General features: G+C 36.0%; 1 protein-coding gene across 2 annotated transcripts in view; it reads right to left on the bottom strand.

Moving 5' to 3' along the window:
* Positions 1 to 208: 208 nt before the first annotated feature.
* The window catches only part of LOC121298287 (MICOS complex subunit mic25-a-like), a 110,656-nt gene continuing 83,358 nt past the window's right edge, over positions 209 to 27,506 (bottom strand). For both annotated transcript variants that reach the window (XM_041225330.1, XM_041225331.1), the window contains one exon: positions 209 to 461. In XM_041225330.1, the coding sequence (XP_041081264.1) occupies positions 438 to 461 (24 nt within the window). In that variant the 3' untranslated portion in view covers positions 209 to 437. The remainder of the gene's footprint in view (positions 462 to 27,506) is intronic.

Raw genomic sequence — 27,506 nt, 5'->3', positions numbered from 1 at the left:
GCATGGTAAGGGAACTGACGACATCTTTTTTTTTTTTTAAATGTATTCAAGTATTTGAAAGCCAGCAGTTAAAATAAACATGACACGCCTGGAATTGATAGCAGGCATTATTGTTTTCACACCTACTGCACAATAGTTTTTGTATTTGAGTAAACTGTGAACCAAAAAGGTACTCTTGTATTTATTATTGGGTTCAGAATTGACTTGAAAATATGGAGGGATTATTTTGAGCCCAAAGGGCATAGTGCATCTTCAAATTAATAAAGCATACAATTAAATAATAATAAAAAAAGGCAGTTGTCCCCATGCTATAAACAACCATGACCTCCTTCTTGCAATACAAATCGGTACAATCATTTTTGTAGATGGTTTCCAGTCAGGTTAAAGTCGCTCCCGATGTATGAACCTCAGGTTTGAGTCTCACTTCCTGGGGGTTTTCATCCGTGATTCACCACCAGGTTCTGCAAACAACAGACAGAGTACTGGTAAGCAGTCATTTTTCAAACGTAATCAGCTTTCACCTTTGTGTAAGCCATCAAACCTGGCCTCTTGCTTTACATTATTTTGGGGCATTCTAAGGTGAAATATTAAAAGATAAGAATGCAGTTTAATTCAAGCATGGCAATGAAGTTGATTGAAACAAAATTTGAATTTAATGTAGATAAAGAAATAATGGTATGGTTTGGCTTTAGTAAATTCTAGTTCAACGGCATCATAATATAGAACATACTATTAGACACACCCTGGAAATACAATACTGACCGGTCTTATAAAGCATGTTCTTATACGAGTTACTTACAGCATCCAAGTTGTGGAATCAAATGTAAACTAAGTAGTTATTATATGATATCACTGGAGCAATTTCAGACAGGAGACATTCTTAACTCATACTGCAGACAAAATATTACTGCCGCCATGGGTTTGATTTTCATACACTTTGCACTACAAACATTTCTTAAAAGTAGCAATACAACTAAGTGAGAAGTAAAGATCATAAACAAATTAATTCAATGCACAGCTATTAGCAGCTGAGAGAGAAGCAATAACAAATGCTGTGCCTATTTTAATACCAACAATTATTCTGGAATTGTACTCAATGACCAATTCAAACGTCCTCAGTATTGCATAAACGTATTTCAAACTTGAAAACACTAACATTGTCTATATTTTAATAATAAATTCATAGCTCCAAAAATGTGTGTTTTTTTTTTTAAATCAGCTTTGTAGACCATAAATAAGATAATAGATCAAGGGACTGTCAGTAACATGGGGGTAAATATCTGGGATTCTTCAGTGTCACAGTAGATAGATGGCCCTACCATGTAGGTAGTCGTCTTTGATTCAGTTTTGACTGTAGGAGGAAGTTGCTTCAGGTTCTTGTTAAATTGGTTCAGCTGGCCTGGTCTTAATGGCACAGCAACTGTGATGGATCTGAAAATACCTCATCTCACACACATCATTAGCCTTGGCGCAGAGTTTCTGAACTTGATGAAACTTGTTTGAGCAGTGCAGACTCCCTGAGCGTCAGTGATCAATAGTGATCTCAGTTCCCTTCATTAGTTGTGGTAATGTGGCACATTAATCTGCTGTATCTAAAACTCACTGCTGAGATCGAAGGTCAAATGACTTCTAAGACAAAGGGGAATTTTTCCTCAATTCTGTTGCATAGTAAGTTAGGGTACAGTATAAAAGTGTTTTAGACTAATAAATAGTTTCTACCAATTAATAGATGTAAAGTGTCACAGTGCTTTTGGTTCTAATCTTAAATAGGTTCCATTGTTGCCTAAGCACCTTTTGATCAAAAGAGCCGTATACATTTGGACATACTAAGGAATGAAAAGAAATTGAAGTCCTTTCAGAAAGCGGAAGTGGGAGGGGGCACAGACTTCCTACAAGTGCACTTAATGTAAGGGTGCATATTTATTGTAATTTTCTGTTGAAACAAGTAATCCCGTCACCTTTTTGGTTACTACACAACATCTACAGTACATCTGGTCCCTTTGATTAACTTACAAAGAGAGTTTGCAGGGGAGGGGGTGGGGCGAAGATACATACAAGATAATGCACTATAACACACGAGACTACATTACATAATGCTTTAGAAATCATTAAAATCCTCCCAAACATTTCATTTTTTCCACCCCAAGAGTGTTGTCTCATCACAACAATCAACTGACACAAGTTTAACGACAAGTTTTGTGAAAGACACTAAATTCATAACAGTATCAATGTATGCCCTGATATTCTCTTAACTACATGAGATAATAACATGCAGTAACACGCAATATTTGAGCCATCAGTCATGAAAACAAAAAGAGATCCACCAGCAACTACAGGTGTATCCACAGATGTGTACACGTGTTCAAGTGTTCAACCTGCAGACAGCTCAATATAAAAAGCAAAATACTTGTCTTAACAAACGATTGTTGGCATGGCTCCAATGTTAATACAGGCACAGTCTTGAGGGAGAAAGACAACTAGATTTATACTGTATATATTGTTTGAATGTGCTTTGAAAGTAGAGAACTAGAGTCAATCAGAATTTTAAAACTAACACCCTAAATTGTACAACAGCCTATATGTTATGCTTCCAGTTTGTATTACTCTACTGTAAAGATCTATCCTTAGCTTAAAACAATGTAGTGCTGCAAGCCTTGCCTTTTTATTTTTTAAAGGATTACATTTTTTTGTTATAGAAACCTTCTGACATACAAAAAACAAATAATAATATCAAAAGCGCATTTAGTTGATGGTAAACAGAATTAGGAAATGATCGGACATATTGCTTAAAACAAAAAGAGGTATTAATACAGGTTAATATTTAAGAGCAGAGAAGAGTTATTCATTTTTGGCATGGAGCCCTAATAAGTACAGCAAAACCACGCAAACGTATTTTAACAGAAAGACGTATGTTATTGGACTGAGAGTAAGGTAGAAGTGGTTGGAATGTGCAAGTGTGAGGCTACGGTGAGAAGTCTGAGAAGTACTTGAGACTTGTTTTGGGCAGGACGTGGAATAAAAAGTTGTTCAAATGAAAATGTCCTTTTCCTTCACTTTATTCATAGGAACATGAACATAGCATTATTTACTGTATACCGTAATTACAATTTATGGAGTGCAGCAGAACAGGAATGGTGTCAATATGTACCTAAAGTACCACAGTAAACTGCAAACCGACTAACCCCAAACACAATGATGGGGTGCTGTTGGATAACCTGGTTCCACACAAGCAAGTGCCTGCTGAGCCACCAACAGTCGTTACCCTTTCACATTGCTTCTGAGCAAAAAGCCATATGTCTGGGGCTTTCAACACAATATAATTGACTCACTTGTGGCTCTCTCAATTAGATTGGTTCCCTAGTCTCTCTCGATGCTGTGTTCATTCAGCATACTTTTAGAAAGAATTAGGGCACTGTGCAAAAGAATTACAATCATGTTTTGCTTTGTTTCACTATGATTTTATTGGATGGAGTGTGTTTTGCATGCCGGCTGCGTTTACCCTGTACGCATCCTGCATAAACTCCATAATTCAACAGCGCTTTTTCACAAGTAAATACCTATATACTGCAGGGCCTGGGGATCTGCAGAATTGGAGGCTTTTCAATCAGTGTCCGAGTCTTGTTAAAGGTCACCAGAGCAATTCACTGCTATTTCAACCCCCTGACCTTCAGCACTAATAGCTGGTACGCAATCCCCTGTTACAAGGGGAGGGGTTCAACACAATACTGGCTAATCAAAGGTCAAAGTTGTTAATGTTGCAAAAACATTAAAAAGTTAAAGTTGCAGCTTTGTAAGGAGCAGCACTGCTAAGCCAGTGATCGGGTTCCGCTTGAAGTATTTTAATTGAGTGCTTCTAGCTTTGTACAAAATTTTAAAATACATTTATTTTAGTGTACTACTGTTCAAATAATGTATAAGTATTGACTATATCAAATGATGTGGCAAGTAACATTTTGGGGGGTAAATGGGGGGGTAACAATTCTGCTGATAGATGTTAGGAGAGTAAAGGAGGTTGTCTTTGAAACTCAGGTGCCTATTTACAATCTGGAGGACATGTTTGTTTATTCTGGTGATGTTGGAGTCTTGCATGTGTGTAAAAATACAGTTGAAAAAAGCTTTATTAATGGCGTTTACAAGGGGTATGTGACCATTCTGCAATAAATATTTTAATTTAATCAACAATACAACTGCCACACAATCTTAACTACCTGAAACTGAGAGTGCAGTCTTTTATGGGGAGAAAATGCAAATCAAACTCTGTCAGCACATACATATTGTAATTACATATTCATTATATAAACAAATAAATACAATGGACATAGTAATACATATTGGAGTGAAGTTATTTTTCATACAGCTATATACAGGTCTGCAGTCTTAAAAGAGCTATGAGCTATGGGCTAGGTGATCTACCTTCCCCTTGCCATACAAATATTGGCTTTTGAAACAAACATTATTTTGAACAACCTTCTCGTAAACAAACTAATTTACAGTCTCATCAGGTCGGCGTATGTGCGTCAGTTGGGAAAACCTGTTAACGAGCTCAAAGTATCACAGTGCTTTCAAAATAACACCTACTTTTGAAAAAAAAAAAAAAAAAAAAAAAAACTCCACTCCATTTACAACATTACAAAAAGAGTAATTTGTTATCACACTTTTTGGTTGCCAGATCCTGCTACACTGGTTTGTTCTTTGATAATAATCATGTTCATTTTCAGGTGAGTGGCCCTTTCAATTACAAACCCCTCGTGCTTTTTTTTTTTAAACCCAGGGAATCAACAGGAGCACCCAGAGGTAACTGACATCTTCAACTGGCAGCCAGACTCGCTCCTGAAATACACAGTTAAGTTTCATTAACCACCTCCACGTTAGGTTCATGTCTTGCTTGTAGGCAGATGTTTGATTTTTCTTATTTCCTACACAAAGTTAGCATACCAGTATATACAGTGCATCACTTCTGCTATAGGGGTAAAAAACGTGTCTCTATTGATGTTAATTGTTTCTCACTGACAGTGTTATGGCAGGTGTTTTCCATCCAAGCAGATGTTTGAGCTTAGTGCCACCTGTTAAGGCTCATTATTGAGTTTTCCTTGTTTATTTATTTTTATTAGTCAACGAGACTGGAAACGGTTAAATACTTGCTTCTTGTCGAGTTTAAAGAAAAAAACAATCTTGCCGCATCATCTGCGAGACAGACTCTAAATGAGCCCAATGAAAGGAAGCTTGCCCTTTGCCACGCCAGTACCGATCCCCCCCCCCCATTTGCTCCTCACCTCTCCATCCACTTGGGGCAAGCCGGCTCTGCTAATTATTTCTCAGCTGAGGCCAGACCTTTGAGCATTTAGTGAGTTTTACTGCCAGACTCCAACTGTTCTCCAGTCCGCTGGCTGAGAGCTATTAGAAACTGTTGTGAGATAATGAGAGAGGGCAATAGTTTAAAGCTTTTGATTTTTTTTTTATTCTCCCACTAACAAATAAGTGTATGTTGTATATACGTGTTTATTCTTAAACAGAAACAAACTTCACTGAACCTGCTACAGAAATAACCGAAGCCTTGCTCTAAGCTCACATGCACAGCTCCCTGTCTTATCTACAGCGAGGGTGGGATGCACTTTGGAATTATTTTGGCTTCTGTGCTGAAACTGGAGTCAACATCTGACCCAAGTAAAGCTATGAGAGAGAGAGAGAGAGAGAGAGAGAGAGAGAGAGAGAGAAAGACAGACATCTAGTGAGGTCTGAATCAAATCAGTTCAAGCGTGAACAAATGTAATGAAGTATTATGCATGCAAGGACCTTTACAACAGATCACAATCTCATAAATTTGATGGCATTTCCACCCTTTTTTTTTTTTTCCTGCATGTGATCATTTTTAATTCGCTATGACAAGTAACAGGAGCTGCAACAAACCAGTTTCCTTAAAGGTGCAGTATAAGGGCCAAGGCCTTTTCATAGTGTAATCACAAGTCCCTTATAGTTTTGCTCTTCATATTTGAATTCTCAGACAAAACCTGTTATCCTTCCACAATACTATATAGTACTGTGTATTGAATTGATCTTAATGTTGGCCAGTCTAAAATACTGCCACTTTTTAAAAGGGGAGCCACCTTTTTCCCCCACAAGGGTTATATATATATATATATATATATATATATATATATATATATATATATATATAATATATATATATATAGATGTGTCACAAAGACAGTTTGTTTATGCCTGTTTTGAGTCCAAATCTGAAAAAGACTCAATCTGGTATACTTCAATGATTTAGACCCAGGGACAATAGTAGACTGCGGTCATCTGACTGCAGGCCTTTTTTATTCGTTTATTTTTTAAATTTTGTTGACTTGCTTTTTCTAATTATTCGCATAAAAAGCAGCACACCATTTTAACTTGTACTGCAGAGGGTAATTGCTTCTCATCAGATTGTCTTCAAATAATTTTACGAGTCTTCCTCTTCTTTCTTAAACATATGAGGCTTGTTTCTAGGGAAGTGACGTCACTGCCCTGTGACTTTTGCTGGCTGCTGCTTGCTACAACTGTCAACTCGTCTGCTAAAATATATATATATATATATATATATATATATATATATATATATATATATAATATATATATATATTTAATTTGCTTTGTATTACTGTGCAATGCGTGTGTATATTGTGTAACAGTACGTCATTAATGCTTTGTTTTGAACTGTTTTGTATATTTTTGTTTGTAATGTGTATCGTGCATTATGAAATAAAATTAATAGTAATCGTAAGGAATAAACTCGGATTATTCTTTAGTAACTAGTTTTCTGGATATGCGACCCGTAATAAAAGTTTGGTTGCGCACCTTTAATTTAGACCAGTATGATGATCAATTAATGAATCAATCTTTAATTTATATATCACCTTTCATAGTGGACCACTATCACAAAGCGCTTACAAGATGCAGTAACAAGAAAATCCATAATAATGAATTAAGGTAAATTCAGTTTCTAAATACGGTAGTAATACTGAATCTTTTTTGAAAAAAAGGGGACTTAGTTAAAACCAGCATCTCTAACAGTGTGTGATTTTAAAATTACTTAAATATTGAAATGGTGGAGGTATTGAAGTGTCACTGAGACTGAATAGATGTCTGTTTGATGCTAGTCTCTTCTCTGCATTCACTTGTCTTAATTGCAGCGCTCCTGTTATGATTTAGGGTCTGTAAGCATTTTCTTACCAATTGTGAAACCATGAGTAAAATGACACAGCACTGGAATAACTTTTTCTTAAATTCATACTTTGAGTGCTAACCCGAGACACATTAACTATTTAAACTGCCATATTATCTACAATACACATTGAATAGTTTAAAGAAAGTTGTTTTTTTTTTTTAAATAAAAATCACCAAGCAGCGTGTCAGTGCAAACACTGCATCATGCAATGTTTAAACAACTCTGTAGGTAGGAGTTTATACACACTGCTGATGCTGCAGCAGCATCAGTTTGATTTTCATTGCATTTGGACTATAGGTTACTGTATTGACTCTGAGTCACTTGTGATTTGTTTTAAATTCAGACAGACAGAGAATGTTCTGCTGCACAGCAAGTAACAAGAGGAAACAGCCACACAGATTACAGCTTAAACTGCCACTAACTTTATAAGCATAACAATAATAAATAAGAAGCTAGTCTGTACTCCAGCATTCCCAATACAAAATTGGCAAGCTTAATGTACTCTGGAAACTATTTTTAAAAGGGGAGTAAAATGAAGTGAAATGACTTGAACCTCCTACAAACTATGTCTTGTCCATTTGATCAGCAATGCAAAACCCAAGTGTGTGTGTGTGTGTGTGTGTGTGTGTGTGTGTGTGTGTGTGTGTGTGTGTATTATGTGTATATATATATATATATATATATATATATATTATATATATATATATATATATATATATATATATAATATATATATAATATAAACAACACAAACCCTATTTCTGTACTGGGCACCACCGACACCTGAAGACACGTGGCTATGTGCACAGCTAAAGATCTGGACCACTGTAATAGTTACACTATCCTGTTTTTTTTCTTTTTTTTTTTTTAATATTGGATTTAGAACAAACTTCAAAGTCCAGCTGATGTCACTTTATGGTGATTAATGAGGAGCTACGTAAATATTTTGCAAGGTTTACAATGACTTTGTATGCTTTAAGAATGATATTACAGAAACGTTATTGTTTACCCCAAACACAACAATGGTGCTGTGATAAAATGTTTAACAGCGTACTATGAATACATTCATTCCTCGATCCCCTCTTTCGATGTGAATAACAGTGTCAATGCCTCACAAAAATAAAATTGTCTGATAAAAGATTAACATTTATTAAAAGAACGGCATTCACTACTGTATCATGAGTAATACTTTTGAATTTTAATGTTTAATAAAAAACAAATAATTTGATATGATGAGCTCAGAGACCTTAACATTGTTTTTTTTCAATTGAGCTATACAGAACTGGGACGGCTCTTTTACCAGTGCTTTTATTACAGAGTGTGTGTGTATGTGTGAGGATATACCAGATTACAGAAGATCAGGAAGTGTACTTTTGTCTCAGGAAGACAAAGATTCTTTGTCCTGGGAAATGTACAATTTGGGAAATGTACTGACCGGATATATGTAGATATATAAGTATATATATAGATATATATATATATATATATATATATATATATATATATATATATATATATATATATAATTTTATTTTGTTTCTTTAATGTAGAGCTACTGAAACCAACAGGAGTGCAGTAAATATATATCAGTGAGCAGCACTGACATAATATGACTTGAGAAGTTGTTTTTTTCATGGACCTCTCAGAACTACATTTCCCATCATCTTCCTGCTCACTGGTAAATCCATCTCAGTTACATATGTGAGCAGGAGGATGACAGGAAATGTAGAAGGGAAGCCATCTTGAAATTTAAAAGTTTCAAAGAGTGGTCAAAATGTAAAAATAAATAAATAAATATTTTAAAAAATACACACATCTTAAGTAAACAGTTGTAGCAACACACGGGAACATGTAACACAATGAAATAAAAAGGTACTTATGTACCCTTTAATACATATCAAACATCTAACATTGTTTATATTTCTGTTGCTGTTAATTAATAAACTGTTGTATTTAATTAAACTATTCCTGTGTCTGTTTTGGCATTTCTATTTAAAGCCCCCAATCCCCTCAAATTCTAATACTATTTACACTGCAGACTACTCAATTGGCCATACATTACATGTTCACATTTGTCCTCAGTGTTATGCTTTGTAGTGGCGCAGTTAGCATTTACAACCAAAGAATAAAACTACATTGGTAAAGTGAACTTTCTCTTAATGTGCTCCTGTGTATATTAGAAACGCCAATTTCCATAATATGCATACAAGGATTCATTATTATACCAAATGACATTCCAAACCAATCAGGACACGCCACTTTAAACTAAATAATCACAGTGCAGAACATCTTAATTCCAATTATACCATATCCATAATCCGCATATGAGTCTGATATACCTTGACACTTTGTGATTCAACAGAAATACTGATACTACATTAGAAATGGCAGCTTTAAGCTCTTTTATACAGTCTCTCAAGAAGAAAATCTAATGAAAAAAAGATTACCTTTCACAAAGTGTTTCATGATACAGGTAAAGCTTTACAGAGCTACTATTTTCTACATTATCTTTCACTAGCTTTTTAAAAACAGTTTTTAAAGAGTATGGGCAATTGCAACTATTGTAACATTAGTTGCATGTTTGGCTTGTCATGTCACAGAAATGGGTTAGTACTGATAATTAATTTGGTTATTTAACTTGTTTCCCATGAAAAACATCAGTGTGATGAGATTGTTCTGGAAAACTCTACTACCTGATGCAACAGTCAAAAGAAGTCCACAGTTAATCACCAGAACAAATAAAATAACACTGACTTAAAATAAACAAATCACTTTTTTGTGTAGATTATTAATTATAATTAACTTGCACAATAAGTGAAAATCAAATTACTAAATCAGTCTTCTGGCCCCAAAGGTCTGACCAGAAATTGAAAAAGATGCCTTACATATTCAGCTGTTCTAGGGCTTAGAATGAACTCCCGGTTGAACTGTTGTGTAGAACCCACAAACACTTTTACTGGAGATGTTCATCAATGAACCCAATCAATCAATCAATCACAGGTCAATCACAGGTCTTAAATAACCAGGCTCAGTTATTTTAGCTGCACTCTCAAACACTTCATCAATACTGGAATAAGATTTGTTGATGACTGTTCACTTAATGCTGTACTTTCCTGTGCATTTTCTTGTTCTGTGTCCAGTTTGTTTATATTCTCTTTGTGCTCACAGTAAATAGCTGCTCAGTGTAAATACTAATAATCACTGCTAAAGTTCAGAAGAAATAATGGTGTGCAGCTGATTATCAAACCAGTCCACATGGATACAAATATAAATTTCAACTGGGTTTAAACAAAATGTGCAGAAATAGGCAGAACAAAGACAGCAGCGATCGTGAACAGTTAGGATCTAAAAAAAAGTTGGTTCACTAAAGATTTCACAGGTTAGTTCACCATCAATGCCCTGAATGTTAGTAGTTACTTTTTCGCACTTCTACATACTGCACCTTACAATCTGGGGGGGGTTTGGTTATGTATGATGGACTACTCAATACAGAAAAAAGTGCCAAAGTCAAGCACCAGTTGTTCTGAAATAAACAATGATAAATAATAATACAGAGATTGCATTCCCTTCTTCAGCTCAACCCCTACAAGTATGCAGTTTCAGTTACCGTTTGTTTTGCCTCTTCAACTTTTTGATTGCCTATCTTCCCGTAATGGTATATCCACATATTATAAATCTTGTTTGGAATGTGATTTAGAGCTGCACCCTCCATTCTTTATTCTAATTTGGCCAGAATAACAGTTTTCAACAGAGTACATTTAAACCTTCCTGATTCTAACAGACTATTTTGTAAATACCCTCCGACTGACAGAAAACAATTTCCCTGGCAGTTAACAAAGCTGCCTTAGCAGGTGCAACCCAAATGTATGTTTTCTACCAATTGTCTTATAAATACATTATGCCAGAGAATTAATGGAAGGTATCCATATCCCAAATAGCCCTGCTTGAATGGAGAATACAAAATAGTAAAAAAAGAAGAAAGGGATTGCTGCTGACATGGTGGAGAAATGAGGGAAGCATTATCCCAGCTAGAAAAGCAACTGCATAGTCCATCAGTCACTGGAAACAACATAGTGAAGGACTATCAAGATCTGGAGTAAAGTGACTGCAATCAGATCCACGAGCCATAGAAAATACATTATGATACACAGGCTAACAAGTAAGCAAGATTGTGCGATACACCAGGAAAAATAGCTGTGCCACTCGAACAAGACGTGCAAGTACATTTTTCAAGCTTTGGGTCTACTTCCACTCATGTGGTTATTCTGGGATTACCCCTAAAAATAGATAATTAATGTAATCCAGGGAGATTAGCCAGCGCTGTAATAATGCTCTAACACAATCGATCAGTCGCTTATTCCACCTGGTTACAGGTTAATCAAATCAACCCCAACGCACTGAAAGAGTTAAACAAGTAAAGGAATTAAATATTCTAAAAAAAACAGCTATGGTATTAATCCTTTGAGGGATCTTTTGGTAAGATGCCCCAAGACCCATAGTGGAATGAGAGATACATGGCATCCAGGGAATTGCTAAAAACAAACAAACAAGCCAAAAAATGCACCGTTTGTTTTTTTTTTTTACAAAGTGTTTTTTTTGTCTGTTTAAACTTTTCATTTGTAATAAACGTACCGCGCGCCGCAGCGTCTCGGTTTGACCTGCCAGTACTGCCTGTCTGTGTACTCCTTTCTGGCCTGACGTCACCCAACAGCCAGCCTGTTCACAGCCCCACTTAAGGTAGAGAGTAGAAAATTTAACTATAACTGGAAGAAGTGGTGTTGTGAGGCCTCACATCCTGGGAGTAAAGTAGGCTGGGAATCTTGCGTATTCAACTGGAATAATCCCCAACATGTACTCCATGGGATCCCATTTACTACAGCACCTTGACACACTACACAATTATTTTCAAAAAATGTCCTATATGTAAGTCTACTGGAAGCACGTGTATTACAGAAAATGTGTCACATCTGTGTTGATGTCTGCTTCAGTTGTGATGTAGCCTGGGAAGTAGGTATGGCTTTAATAATGACAAGTTCAGCTGTATTCTTCAACTGTGTGTTATGCTCTATTGTGGGGCTGCATTTGAGCAGTTGCTGCACTATGAATAAATCTAAATAAAAGGAACTCACTTATTGTGTATCCAGTCTTTTTAAGTCTTTTTCTCATATGGAAAAAAAGGTAAACACTTAATTAAAAAGTATTGACAGCTTTCCAGAAAGTACCAAATAATCAGTGTGCTATTATTGTTAAACAAAACGCATAGAAAAAAATGCCTAAGCTGCTGGATTTTCTCTTTGCAGTAAAAGCACATAATGATGAAGTATTAGCTGCCAGCACAGATAATTAAATGAAGCTGAAAATGATTATATTACCCAGCTACAGCTGTAAGTTAGAAAAAGAAAAGGCAGCACTTTACTCTCATGAAAGTAAATAGCCTTAATCTACCACATGCATATGTAAAAATGAGTTAAAGGGGTTTTAAAAAAGTTTGATCACAACTGAATATGTACTTATCTTGATATGTGTAAAAAAGGTATACAATTGTAACTGTTATACATTTATGTGAGCTAAGTGAAGTAGGATGGGGAATAACCCATTAAAATGTCTGTTTAACACCAATTAACTAGATACGTTATCACGGGAGCTGTGTTTTTTTAGTTAACTGTAACAATATCAAAAATGTCTATTAACAAACATAAATCAATATCTGTTAATAGTAACTATAACAAAAATAAAGTAAAAAGATAACAAAATAGTAACAAAAATAAACATTCTGTTATAAATGGGCTTGCTACCTTGACTGTAATCGGTGAAGCTCGTTAAACATTCGATTTCCCAAAAATATGAGTTTGACTAAAATAAATGTACATAGGATCTGTAAAACCACTTACAATTTTTTATTTTCTTATAAAAAATAGTCTGTGTAATATACTTTTAAATGCTGCAAGTTCTGCTGTTTATTTGAGACCTTTTTTTTTTAATTGTGTAGGATCTTTATCTGTACGTATAGCTCCACTGTGACCAAACATTATCTCAATTAGAATGTTGGTAACCATGGGTTTGTTGCATGTTGAATATGATAAATGAGACGTTTTGCTAAAATAGACGTTTCTCAATGGCATAAAATGTCTGTTTTTTGCAAAGCATAAAGGTCGATTTCACCCGTTCTCTGCTTGAATGGAAAAATAAAGATAAAAAAAAAAACCTGGTAAATTCTTTAATCAAACAAAACGTGTGCTACATTACATGTATGGAATGAAAATGTATCTCGCGACAAAGCTGTTATCTGAATATGGAATGGCTTATAAAAGCCTATAGAAAATGTACAATTTAATAGGTGTTTTTGTTCAAAAATAAACATATGAACTGCACACAGGGACTGTTAAATTAACACATGAAAGATTTATCTGACACTACAACTTCATTGTGTTGTTTTCTAATAAGGGAAACAAGGTAAATGCTTTATAAATATGGCCCTACAGTATGTTTTCTCCAGATCTCTTGGAAAGCCTGTGAGTCAGGGAGCATTTTGTATTGTACAGAAAAGGCAAATGTTTTATTCTGATTTTGCATTCACTGTCTATTTATTTATTGTTCATGGGTACCACTGATTCAGGCAAGTTGCTTATACATGTAAACCTTCTATATGCCTTGTTTTCACCAGGCACTAAGGCTCTACTTAAACATTTACAACTGCAAATTAAATAGTTTATTTATTTTCCCTCAAGTTAATGTAAAAAGCTAAATATAGCTTTTATAAATTGTCAAGTAAAAATCAAGTTGAAATAAACAGCCTACGTTTTACTTGCATACAGAATCCACTTGACTAGTATTAAGTGTGTGGAGGGCTGAATAGCAAGACTTGGCTAATAAATGGTAATCTTGGCTAATCAATGGTAATCTCTGATCAATACATGTCTGTGGTTGGCTATCCTAAGGAGTGCACTGTCAAGAGGTGTAGAGCCCGGCATTACCCAAGTTATTTTACCTCGACAGATTTCAAGGTCATCACCATTATGTTAACTGTAATAATAACTAAATAATAACTAATTAGATTTAGTTAACTGTAATAATAACTATAACTACAATTATAATGGTAACTATAACTAAAATAAAACAATTCATAACTATAAAAAACATGACTAAAAAAACACTGCACGGGAGCCAGCCTGAATCAATACTGTACACACATTGTGCTGCCTGACAACTGCATGTTTGACACAGGCTTAGAAAACTGCATGGCGAATTAAAGATGTCTACTCTTTTAGTCGATAAGAGATCTATAATACCCTGTGAGGCGAGAGTGTATTAAATGGAATGTCCAGACAGTAATTTATGTGTACAGAAATAAAATAATTTATTTTTATTATCTATACACAACAAAATAATTAAATAACAAAAGAAAACAAAATGGTGTGAGGGAAGGAGTGCAGGGGTGAAATCCAAAACCGATCGTGATAACTCGTCTTTAATCGTCTTCGTGGTAAACCATACATAAACAAAAAAAGACAAAAGAAATGTTAGTGTTTTTTTTTTTAAAAATCCCGCTGCACCAAACTAGTCTCTCCCTCCACCCGTTACTCCTCCTATTTTACTTTCGGACCAACCCCGAACACAGTAGTACGTTCCCTTTAGTATGTAATGTCCCGCCTCTGTAGTCAGTGGAACACCAATCCCCAGCTGACAAGTGTCCTTATCCATCACTTGATTCCAGTGGCTGGAATTTACATACTCGTACTTCCGCCCCTCACCAAGGTGCCGCCCCTCAAAAAGATGACGTTTGCCATGGTCACGAGATCTTGGTAAGGGAAGTCCCGAGTTGGCTACTGTCGGGAGGCTGAATCACAGACCGAAATCCCTTTGACTCATCACATACCCCCTTTTTCGTATCTAAATTAACCTATTTCCTCTTATTCACTCTTTTCAAGTTCTCCGGGACTCTAACCAAAAGGACATCTTCCGACATATAAATCATCCTGCAAATGTCACCTCCTGACGGTTTTAAAAACAGATAGCAAGAGCAGCTTTGAATCCTTGTTTTGCTTGTACCGTAAAATCCAGAGTGAGATTAGATCATGCCAGCCTTCCTAAGGCATTGCACAAGGTGATTGGCAATAATAAAAAAGAAAAACAAATTTACTGCTAAACAAAAGCCATATAATATAAATCTTTAGTCTACTCATGAAAACGTGAATGTGCTTCTGTATCACATGTATGGCATCACACTCTGTAGCACAGGTGGGATAGCATTTGCAAGCACTGCTACATTATTTGGGAGTCTTAAGTGATCCCAGTGATTCAGCATTAACAAAGTGGCTTGGAATTCCACACACTTATCACTCTCTGTGTATAAACTTGTCTCTTACCCTTCACCCCATGAAAAAAAAAAAAAAAAACTCATTACACCGGTTGTTTTTCGGCTTGACTTGCTTAGTTTTACCAAAGACTCCTTCTGCATTAAAAATGCTACACAGTATGTTTCTTAATAGTTGGATAAACTCAGGTGCTTCCTAATAGAAAAAGCACAATGCATTTTTCATACAAGATAAGAATTTTAAATGGCAAATAAGTGAGGATGCGTTATTTGTATCAGGTCTCTGACACACAGTCATTCAGACCCTGTAAGTGCTGATTACAGCTGAAATTGAGTTTGCATTTTTATTATTTATAATATTATTTTGAGAAGCAATCTGCAGGAGATTAGTGACGCACAGCATGATTTTTTTTATTCAGAAACTCCATGTTATGATGAAAAGTGCACTTTTACTAGGAATGTAACAGTTTTCGAAATGTAATTCAAATATACACGTTGGACGATTTATCAGGACCAAATATGTGGTTGGCCCCCGTTTTGTTGCAATGACTTTTCGCCATTATCGCATACTTGTTTAGCAATAATGTTCAGATAGGCAAAGGACATTTTTCATCCTTCCAAAGAAAGAACAAAGGAAAGGTCATCAATTCTCGTCCAGTTCCAAATTGCTGGTTGATCTCAAGACTTTGGGTCTTAAAGGACCTCGATGATTCAGCATCAAGAACATGGCTAGGTAAGAGTGGAGGCTCCTACAGGAGGCAAGGGAGGTAGTGCCTCCTCAAAATTTAAAAGTAATAAATAAAGATATATACAGTAATCCGTCGTATATCCGCCCGTGACATACTCGCCAGGATCAAGCTCTTCCGCAGTGTCATCCAGGTGTACAGCGCTAATGCAAAATGCCTACAAGAAAGCGAAACAGAGCTGTGCTTACAATTGAATTATTATTATTTTTTTAAACCTATGCATTCTGCTACTGTGTAAATTACCTGACACTAATGTATACAGCACTGTGACAGGATACTGTGATTACACTATGTAACACAATTTAGAATCCAAATTAACATGTATTTATACTAAAGTAATACAAAAATGACTACAAAAGATTTAGAAGTGAGTAGTTTTTCGAGATTTACGATTAAACTGTATATATAATATATATATATATATATATATATATATATATATATATATATATGTGTGTGTGTGTGTGGTTGTGTGTGTGTGTGTGTGTGTGTGTGTGTGTGTGTGTGTATATATATATATATATAATATATATATATATATAAATATATATATATTATTATAAAATTAATATTTAAAAATTTGTATATAAATGCCAAAGCATAACATTGAATAACTGTGCATATACACAGGGCAAAAAAGTAGATGGACAAAATACATAGTTCCCCCCGTCTCACCATATTTTTTGTCGTGCATTTGCTTTTAATTTATTTTTCTGCACACACTACTGCTTTTCATATATGATATCGAATACTTGATTATAAAATCTAACACTAGTATGTAATATACTCTTTCAAATAAACCTGTTTTGATTTTGAATGTGTGTTTCTTAAGAAGAATGGTATTAATGTCATTGCTTGTGCCCGACACCTCTTTCTCTACTAATTAAGCACAGGTAATTAGTATTGTTTAAAATAAACCACAAACAAATTAAAATGTTTGATTTGGAAATAAACCAAAATGTTATTATGTTTAATCAAAGTATAAATTGACTAAGGACTTCTTCAGTCGACAAGTGAAGGCATGTTACACGCTGTCTGTATATTCTGCCTGTACGATGTTTCCTTTTTCTCTGTTGCTCTGCTAGCATTTGCAAATATAGCTGTCCGAAAGCCACGTTCACTCTTTAACTAGAAACAGAGATTGTCCTGAAATACTTCCTGCGAAATAATTAAGAGTGTAACCAGTCTTAAGTGATTTCCATACAACATAGTGCTTTGCTCGCAAATTAACTTTTAAATTTAGCTTGTGGTGGTGAACATTATGACACCTCCCCTTAATTTGAGGGGAAAGCACTTGCGAGAGAACAACTCGCAAACCCATTTTTTTTCCAATGCAGAATCTATTTTGAATCTTACTCAAAAGCGGAACTTTTTTTTTTTTTTTCCACAAAAAGGACTTGCGGAAAAAGTCTCTACGACTCCCCTTGCAACACAGGGAAGCCGTTTGAATATTTGGCTCTTGGTCTTTGCTATATTCATGTTGTATACAATGCATTTTTAAACATACGCTGGCTGTGCGTAACAGTTACGTTTTTTTAGAATGGAGAAAATGCATTTAACAGCTGAACTGGGGAAAACCTGTTTAGACTGCACTTGTAGATCTATTTATCTACCCCTCTTGCCTGACTTATGCACCAAGTTATTGGATCCTCACCTGATGCACTATCCATGCACTACTAATATGTCATTTTAGATATAACTTGTTGCATCCTAGTTCACATTGTACTTTAGTAGCATTATTTGCACTTACTATAAACCATACTGCATTTAAATATTAGTCTTGCATTGTAACTTGCCCTGTAACACCTGTAAGTCACCTTGGATAAAGGCGTTTGCCAAATGAATAATAATACTAATACTAATAATAATAATAATAATAATAATATTAATAATAATAATAATAATAATAATAATAATAATAATAATAATAATAATAATAATAATAGAGAGTTTTGTCAGTCACAGTGCAATAACAGGATTGTACTGTTGCTGAGGGCTTAAGGAGACCTCTGCCTTTTTACTGCATTGCATTGTGGGAAAGCAAGTGTATAAAAGACGGCATTTCTCTGTAGCCTTTTAGTTTGGTAAACCTCATCTGGGTTAATAGTGCCCTCTTGGGATATGAAATCTTGATCACAACACGAAGTCAGCATTCTAGCAGTTCATAGTACTTTTGATTTTTAAAATAATTAGTTAGGCACATGGAAAGTACAGTAGTTTATAAGCTAAGGTGTAGAGATAATTATTACAAGGTCTACTTAACGTAGTTTAATAAAAACAGATTTTCTAGAATTCCAGTGAGACGCTTTTTTTTTTTTTTTTTTTTTTTACTGGAGGGTACAGTACGTAGAGGATATGAAAAGGAGAAACATCTATGACAGAGACACTATGTGACATCTATAACAGAGACACTAACCATTTGGCCACCAGAATTTTGTTCAATAATGTCAACATTTAAGTAGAATTGAAAAGAACGCAAAACTATGAATCATCCTGTATAACAATTGGCAGGTTTTCGAGTTTAACAGGCAACAGACTGGTCTCCGCAATACTTGTGAAGTAATTAAAATGCCAACAGATGTTAGTTAGGAATTTTTAGGCATGACAGCCTGGTATTTATTGCCCAGTGACAGTAGGAATATTTTCTAATAAAATGCTTTTGGGAATCCCATTTCACTCATAGATGTCACTATGTGAGTTTTTGTTTTATGTATTTTTTTTTTTTTTGTCATTAGTCAATCAGTCTCCAAGGTGTTTAAATTGTAACTCACATGCAGTAGAACCTGTCATAGCCAATCCTTTAAGATACTATCCCCTCTATTAACAGATGGTCCGCTGGCATGTGTCAGTGCTGCTACCAACTGAACGATACTGATGGAGACTGATCAATGCAAGTTGTATTATGGGTTTAAAACTGTAAATTCAGCTCTTATAGCAGGACAGAATGGATTAAGTTGCAGATAAAAAAATTTAAAAAAGACTGTGAATTCAGTTTCACATTTTTGCATATGCAGTCGCTTCTCGTAACTGCCCAGTTAAGCTATGTTAAATAAAAGAAAACAAGGAATCAAGGAATTAATACAATTACTTTACCACAAAAAAGCTGAAACAGGATTGTTTCACCAGCCCCCAAAGCCAGTTTGTGTTTGTGTGTGCGCTTTCTTATTGTTTCTGTGTTGGGTTTACATACACGATACAAACAAACAAACAAACAAAAAAAAGTCTCCTTACTTTGGCATACCCTGAGAACTGTTCTTTGGAATGCTATTTTGTAAATTCCTAAACAATGTATTAACAGTGTGTTGTTTTGCAATTAATTTCACTGTTTTTCTTTGTATAGTATACATGGAGTACCGTACTATGGGATTATGAAACACAATAATGTACCTGAGATTATTAATTTAGAATGCCCTGATGTTAATAAAGCAACTACAATGCAGTATAATGACTCCCTCTGAGATATGATATTTTTACATATCCGATGGATCCCCCAACCAATTAAAATCAGATATGACAGTTTCTACTGTATAATAAAAGTTCATCCATAACTACAAAACACTCAATATTGCTAAATTTACACACATTAACATGACACACGTTTTGACTAGAAGTACTGTTCAGTGTCTTCACTGCTGATTTTAGAAAAAAAACCACTAAAAAGAAACCCAATAATTACATTTTCTTTTTAGTTTCTGGCAGCTTTTTGAACCCTATTAGAAATGCAGCTGCTGTACTGTAAACAATAACCTGTAACGTATTCTGATCTAAAATGCAGAATTCATGTTAAAGCATTACCATTTCATAATAAAAGCTCAGTCAATTGTCCTTTACAACAAAGAAGAGAGTTTATTTCAAAAGCAAAGAGCTATTGGTTTTTTGGTTTGTAAAGTGGAAGCCCTTTGTGCAGGCTCTATCTACCCCCTTCCCTAAAACACACTGAAACCTTTGTTGGGTAAGCCGATGAAACGGTACCTGAATCTGATTAAATTGGCAGTACTTTTGTACACTTCAATACCATTCCAGTATAACCATACAGGACCATAAAAAAAGCTTTGTGATCCTGTAAACATTAGATGGGGGAATCAAAAAAAATAAGAGCTTCAATTTTCACTAGTCTTGTGTTATTACTTCTCACAGGTGCGACTGCAAAGAAGCAAGCCAGGCTGTCCACTTCATCAGACAATAGCTTGCAGCGCCTGGGAGCTATTGTGAAAACAATACCAGTGTACAATTCTCAGTCTTCCTGCTTAGTATAAATCCATTTGCAATGGTACCAAAGTGGGCGCTATCAATTCCACAACTATCCAGTTCAACTCCAGAGACGAATATGAATCTGATATGGCAAGTCTCTGTAAGGGTAATTGAACCTGTCTGTTTTTTAACTGTTCTGAGGTTGAAACAAAGTTTTCAGGAACTTAACATTAGGGTAAACAAACCAGACTGCTGTCAGACACTTAATGGTTTCTTTTAAGAAACTGACATAGTGTAAGAAGATTTCCTTTTCAAAGTTCCAGCTGCTTGAAGTGAATAACAGCCAATAGCCACAGCAGGCTGTCTGTGGGGCTTGTAATGGTGAAGTGTTTGTACACTGAATGCATTAAGCTAAATTGTAACATTTTATGAAAAGGAATGTGCCGTTTAAAGTATGGTGTTGGAAGTGGTGGATTTACTAACACTGAAGATTTTTTTTCATATGTTCCAATGATGAAGTACACGCATATGTGTGGCTACTGAGTTTCCAGTACATTGATAGAATAGCCTTCCAAGCTGTGAGAGAGGGAGGATAAAGCTCCACTGTGTTTTGTGAATTTGGCCAGAATTGCAGGGTCAATACCCACACACTTTATCAACAGCAGCCAGCGACAGGCAAACTGAGTTTTTTTTTTTATTTTCTTTCCATGTTTCTGCTTCTCTAGTCACCTCTCAAAACCAGAGATAATAAAAAAAAAATCTGCAAACACAGACTGTTTCTGATGAAATCTATAAAGAACGGAGAGACAGGTAAGTTCCTCTTTTGCGGAATTCATTTCTGTACATGTTTGGGTTTTGTTCTTCAGAGGACAGCGAGATTGAAGATATTTCAGCTCTTTCATTCACCCTCGTTCCCAATGAGTATGCCCACCACTCCTCAGGGTAAAGCAAATTAATCTTCTTATGAAATATTTGAGGAGAACCATCCCCAAAGCTGAACACTCAATAGCAAACTAACTCTAAAGTTTTTTTTACAAGAAACTTAGACAAACGTTATAATACAATACTGTTACATGACAGACAAAGACATCTCAAATTGTCTGTTTAATCTTGGAGGAAGAGATCAGTCGGACATCATTCTACCTTTCATTAGCTTTCCTGCACCCCATTTCCTTATGTAGTTGTATTTTGGGTGTATTAAAGTCCTGCTATGCAGTTGACATTATGGTCCTGACCTATGCTGTGTAATAAGCTGTGTAATAGATAAAATGATCATTAATGATTGACTTATGTTAAAAGGCAACATATCATAGAAACAATACATCACATTTATTTATCATGCAAGAACCAGCAGACTACAATTAGCTTTCTTGTCTTCGTAACAGCCTCCATCTTGGATTCTTGTTGAGCTTTAAAAGTCCTGTGTCAGGGCAAGGTGCCCTCTCCTCTTAAATGTAAAGAACAGCAACTGGATTTTCTCTTGTAAAATAGTATGGTTATGGAAATTACAGAATCTAATAAAATGTATATAAAAAAAAGTACCCTGTCTTGTGAATATGTTAATAGCACACATGTGGGTGTTAGAAAAGAAACTCAAGTCAAATGGGGATAATTAATGAATCCGTTTGGTGGAGGGTTCATTTCTGTATATTGTGTATATGAATAGTTATAATTAGCTGCCCATATCTAAACTGCAAGTCCTCTACAAGAACAAGATAAAAGCCTTTGTGTCCATTTTGGTTGAGTTTTTGCCCGAGAACAATAAAAGCGCTTCAGCTCTTGTTTGTGATTGCTGCCAACCTGCCTGACGGACTTCTGCCAAGGTCCCAATGGGCTGTCAAAGAGCTTTACTTGTACCTAGTGCTGGGGATGTTCTGTCCTCTGGAGGAAGGTAGTAAAAACGGCATACACCAAAATATTCACCCTGAAATTTCATCCAGTACATGGCAGTTGCCATCTTCCACTCTGACACACAGGACAATTACATAACTTAAAAAAAGCCTGAGAGGAATTCTAGATTTGTACTTGTAATTAGTAGACATAATTAGTGTATTGCTTTGGGTATGTTGTTGTTTTAAACGATTTGGTATTGAGGCACAAGGAGGTCAGGTGACTCCCCAATGTCACAGAGTGAGTCTCTAACTGAACTGGGCATTACATCTTCCTCATTTCCTTTGACTGTCAGTCGAATGGCTTCCAAAAATTCAACTCAGTCAGAGGAAAGTGATTAAAATTCTGGTTTTCTCCTGTGAGCGATAAAGGGCTAGGTGGAATCCCTGTGAGACAAACAGATGAAGCGATTCGCTGCAGATGGCCAATTCTTTAACACTAAAGCCCAAGCAGGTCAGAAGCTACACAGCAGAGGGAGGCTCAGCAAGATGACGCAAGATTTGGAAATATAGCATGAGGAACAGAGATGACTTCCAGTTTCACAACATTCATCACCAGTTGACCTCTGCATCTTAACAAACAGCAGAAGGTTTTCAGCAGTTTATACCTCACAGGGCCAACACAGGCATTGTTTTCCCCGGAGTCAGTGCTGTTTCCTTCTGGCTCCAGGTTCTCCACACAGTAACCATTTACAGACACCACACGCCAATAGGTTGCTCTCCTCAACAGCTACCATCAGAGCCTGTACAAGCGGAGAGAGCCCACGTAGGTGAAACAGTGCAGCAGAAAATACAGAGCCCCTTAGGATTTTGCAAACTCCAATTACCTTTGAAAGCTACCTTCGTCTCCAATATAAAAGGTCTTTTTTTCCCTTTCACTTAGAGACGTGGTAGAATTTAATTTCAAAATGCTAAAAGTCAGTGGCTCATTTTGTTTAGGATTTGATCAATCTATGTCCTTTGGATTGAGTTTAAACAAGAACACATTAAGTGATTAGGCATAGCCCAGGATGCTGCAATAACTCCAGCCACAACATTATACTACAGTGGAAGGTCGAATATCCGACCATCACATAACCGCCCTGATCAATGAACTGTCTCACTAAATAAATAAATACAAATTAAAAGTAGGCTACAAGAGTAATGACATTGGCAGCAAATGCAGCTTCCGCAATGGAAACAGAAAGAAAGCTTTATAGAAATCAGACTTTTGATGTGTTCCCCTTTAAGAGAGGTGGGCTGCGTGTAGCAGTGACATTTCAATACACCAGCCGAGAAATCATTTTTTGTGTGCAATGTGTTTATATGATGGAGCGCACACTTACAGATACTGGCAGCGTGTTGTTGTAGCTTTTAAATGCATTTGAATTAAACAAAGCAAGCTTCATAAAACACAATGCTTACTGGCCATTTGTTTAAAATAGCCGAAGCAATATTCAAACCGAGCTGCTTATCGGCTGTTGGCAACAACAAGAAAGAGCGCAAAGTACCGTGACAGAGATATTAAGAAAGCAGAACCAGTGAGGCAGGGACTTCTAGAGTTAAGAAAGAAGCCATCAGTTGCAGGTTACTGTACATTTACTGTCTGTTTTGTATTTTTCTTTTTAAAAAAAGCTTTGTGTCGAGATGGCTTATAGCAAACCGCATAGCAACACTGTTTATTTGTAGCCTAATTAATCTTGTTTATGTTTGCATACTTTAAAAGCAAAAAAAAAATCCCATGTTTAAAGCAGTTTGAGTATTGTTTTTGTTCACTAACTTATTTGCTTTTTCTATCGATGTTTGCAAATCCAGCTTTTTCACATATCCGCCTGTACCCCAGTTCACAGAGGGTTGGATATGCCACTTTGTACTGTACTGCATTTGATACTCTTGTATTGTAAAAGGTGTTGGTTTCTAAAGTTTTACATACAATTTCTTACCACTTATTAGAGCTGGAACCTCTTTTGTTTCTTTTTTTATTAGTATATCAATTGAATATGCAGACATTATGCTTAATTACTACCTATGAAGTTATGTCAGTATATTGGCCAAAGGCATGGACAGACGGCACCCTCATAGCTTGCACAGTGGTTTCTACCCTAATTTTGCTCTGTTGCTACACTCTGATCTTAAGTCAACCATGATCAACTCTTCTTTATTGCTGTCTTCACTGGCCAGCCGTCTGGCCGCCTCCTGTACCAACTGCCCGCACAGCAGCTGATCTTTGCGGCACTGGCACCAGCTATAATCCAGCCCCTTGTGATATCCCCCCACTGTGGGCTCTATGAATATTCCACCGCCTTACATGTCCAGCCATATATAACTGAGCTTTACCTTCCATACTTTAAAGTGGAAGTCTCATTCAAATGGTATTCCCTGAATTCTGTTCCCCTGATTAACTATGCACTTTTTCCAATCTTGGCATGTCCCCTGTGTTTCCAGTTTGAGTTAATGTATGTACCTGCAGAATTCGAGAAAGATATTAACTTCTGTTTCAGATCTCCTGCAGTTGTGAAAGACTGTGAAAGTCCCATAGGGTAAAATTAGCCTATTGGATCACCACAGTGAAAACATTTAAAAAATGTGATTTAGGGCTTCACTTCAGCTGATTTCATGACAATGGAGCTAAATCAGATGAAACAAGGTGTTTTGATCACAATGCAACTGTCCACACAGGTTGTACTGTAGGAACAAAAGGAAAATCTTGGTGCAGAATTTTCAATGTAGCCTTGAAATCTATTGCACTGCAACATTATGTTGCTCGCAAAACATCACAGTAGTCAGAACAAGTGGACAGCTATAACAAGTAAAGGCAAGCACAGACACCAGATATTGCAAATCTTACAAAGCCCCATTGAGACGCTGCCTTCATGGATTATACAGGTCAATGAAAACTCTCAACTCAATCAGAAACTATAATAATCTGTTGATTTGTAAAAGGAACCAGTTGACTAGCCCACTGTAGCAAATTCTACCCACTACCTGCCTAACTGGTTGAAAGTCTTGCACTTACAAAGGCTTAGACTAACTGTCTGTAATGTAGCTTCACACGTTCCTAGTTGTTGAATATCTATAAAGCAGATACACCTTCTCTTTTACCACCAACAAATCTACATGCCTTATGTAGTTAGTTACTGTACATTCTCAGAACCAGGGACACAGATCATTGACTGAATTTGTATTAGTGGGTTATAATACCACGCTACATTTCCTCATTGAACGAGACCTTGAAAGTAAATGAAGACAGCAAATGAATTCCTAGCTTTGAAAAGGTTAATCCAGGGGTTTAGAGGACCAAGCTTGTTGAACGATACAATTCAACTGCTTGTACTGCCAGTCCTTGTGAAGCAGGTTTTATTATAAGGGTTTGAGTTATACTGTGACTTCTCAGGCAGGATGGTTTGAACTTAAAATAATTGAATGCCCTGAACTCTTGACAACGACTTAAAGTAAAATAAAATGGAAAAAAAAAAAAAATACGGATTGATGCCACAATAAATAACCACAAATATAGGATGGAACTACTTTACAAGGCGAGTTGTTCCTAAAAGTAGCCGCATTGTTAGGTAAAATTGCATCCTGTTTATATCAAAATTTGTAATTCTTACAAAGAAGAAGTCTATATGATGGGAATTTTACCAGCCAAAAATTAAGTATTTAATATGGCAGTTGTTCACCTTTAATGGAACAATCTTAGGGTATATTTGCAATTTTTTCCATGGGCGCTGAATCCGATGTAGGAACATTTATGGAATGTAGGGAATTGTTCCTAGTCAGCATCCACAGTTTAATGTGAGCACCACCTTTAAACTAATGCGTCTTCAGAATGCAGTTTAGCCTTAAATAACAGCACTTACCATCAAATAAAAATGTAGCAACACACAAGTTCAAATTCCATTAAACGTGAAACACCTTCCATAGTTCAGCTATCACTTGTAGGCAGAATTGCCATCTTATACTATAGACCTTTGTACACCCTTGGTTCTTTGAGACTTTAAATAGTTTAGCTTAATGAATTGCATTACAACAGCATGAAACAAGTTGCCTAAAGTTCATACTGCTCCTTAGGGGGAAATCACAATTTTTTTTTTTCTAATATATAGACAACATTCTTAGCTGAACCAGCAGTTCAGGACTAGCTAAATTGTTTGCTTCTTAAAAAGCAATCCTTTAAACACAAGGGCAGTGGGATGCAGAAATTCTCCAAATATTAGCTGCAATGTTGGCTTGCCCAAATGACACAGTTTAATATCACCCCATTGGAACAGGAGACAGGGCTATGGTAAAGCTCTACCACGAGAAGGAAGATTTTAAATCAATGGCAATACGAAGATAATGTGTCACCCACATGAAGTGAAGCTTTGATAGTGTTAGGCACTTATCTTAGGAAATGTCAGCTCCCTGGTGTTTATTATGACACTTCATTAAAGCTGTGGCTTCACTTAGAATTGCATAGCGAACTCAGTCACTCTCTAACGTATGAAGCACAATAAGAGCACCTTTTAATCTTCTTTGCTGATTAAGTTGAGGGCTTGCAGAGCAGGTAAAAACTAATTCATGAGCACGGAACATCTCCTGAGCACCAATGGACAGCAGGGCACACACCTTCCACACAATCACATGCAGCTATAAAGATCCAAGTGTTCATACTGCAGTTCTGTCAGTGACTTACAGTGTTTTGAATCTATGTTCTTGCAAAAAAATAAACACAAGTTTAAAGCAGAATAATACAAGAGTATGTTTTTATCTCCCACCATTATATATACCTTTGTGTTTATGCCAAACTTACAAAAAAAAGCGCATCCAAGTGTAATAAACTTGTTTTTTTATACATGTTTTTAACAGTATCAGTGACCTACTTGGCTTTTGGAATCTGACTGATTAGGCTAAATGAGGGCTGTATCTACAGAGCAGCTCATCCACATTAGATCACAATTTGATTTTTTAAGCTAACAGGTGTCAGGGGGGCATTATTACTGGGTATAAGCTTTAGTGAGTGATTAGAGTCTTAGAGTCAGCGTTTCAGTTTCTTGTCAACGTTGCAGCTTCAAGATCCAAAGTTAAAATGCAGATAGAGCTGCTGGCTACAGTTATTTCTTGTACACAGCATTCTGGCCTTCATGACAACGTTTATTTTAAACCAGTTTTACTACCACAATGACTGATAAGGACAA

The sequence above is a fragment of the Polyodon spathula genome, chromosome 23 (genome assembly GCF_017654505.1).
Source record: "Polyodon spathula isolate WHYD16114869_AA chromosome 23, ASM1765450v1, whole genome shotgun sequence".
NCBI classification, from domain to species: Eukaryota; Metazoa; Chordata; class Actinopteri; order Acipenseriformes; family Polyodontidae; genus Polyodon; species Polyodon spathula.
This window is presented reverse-complemented; position numbering and strand designations above follow the sequence as displayed.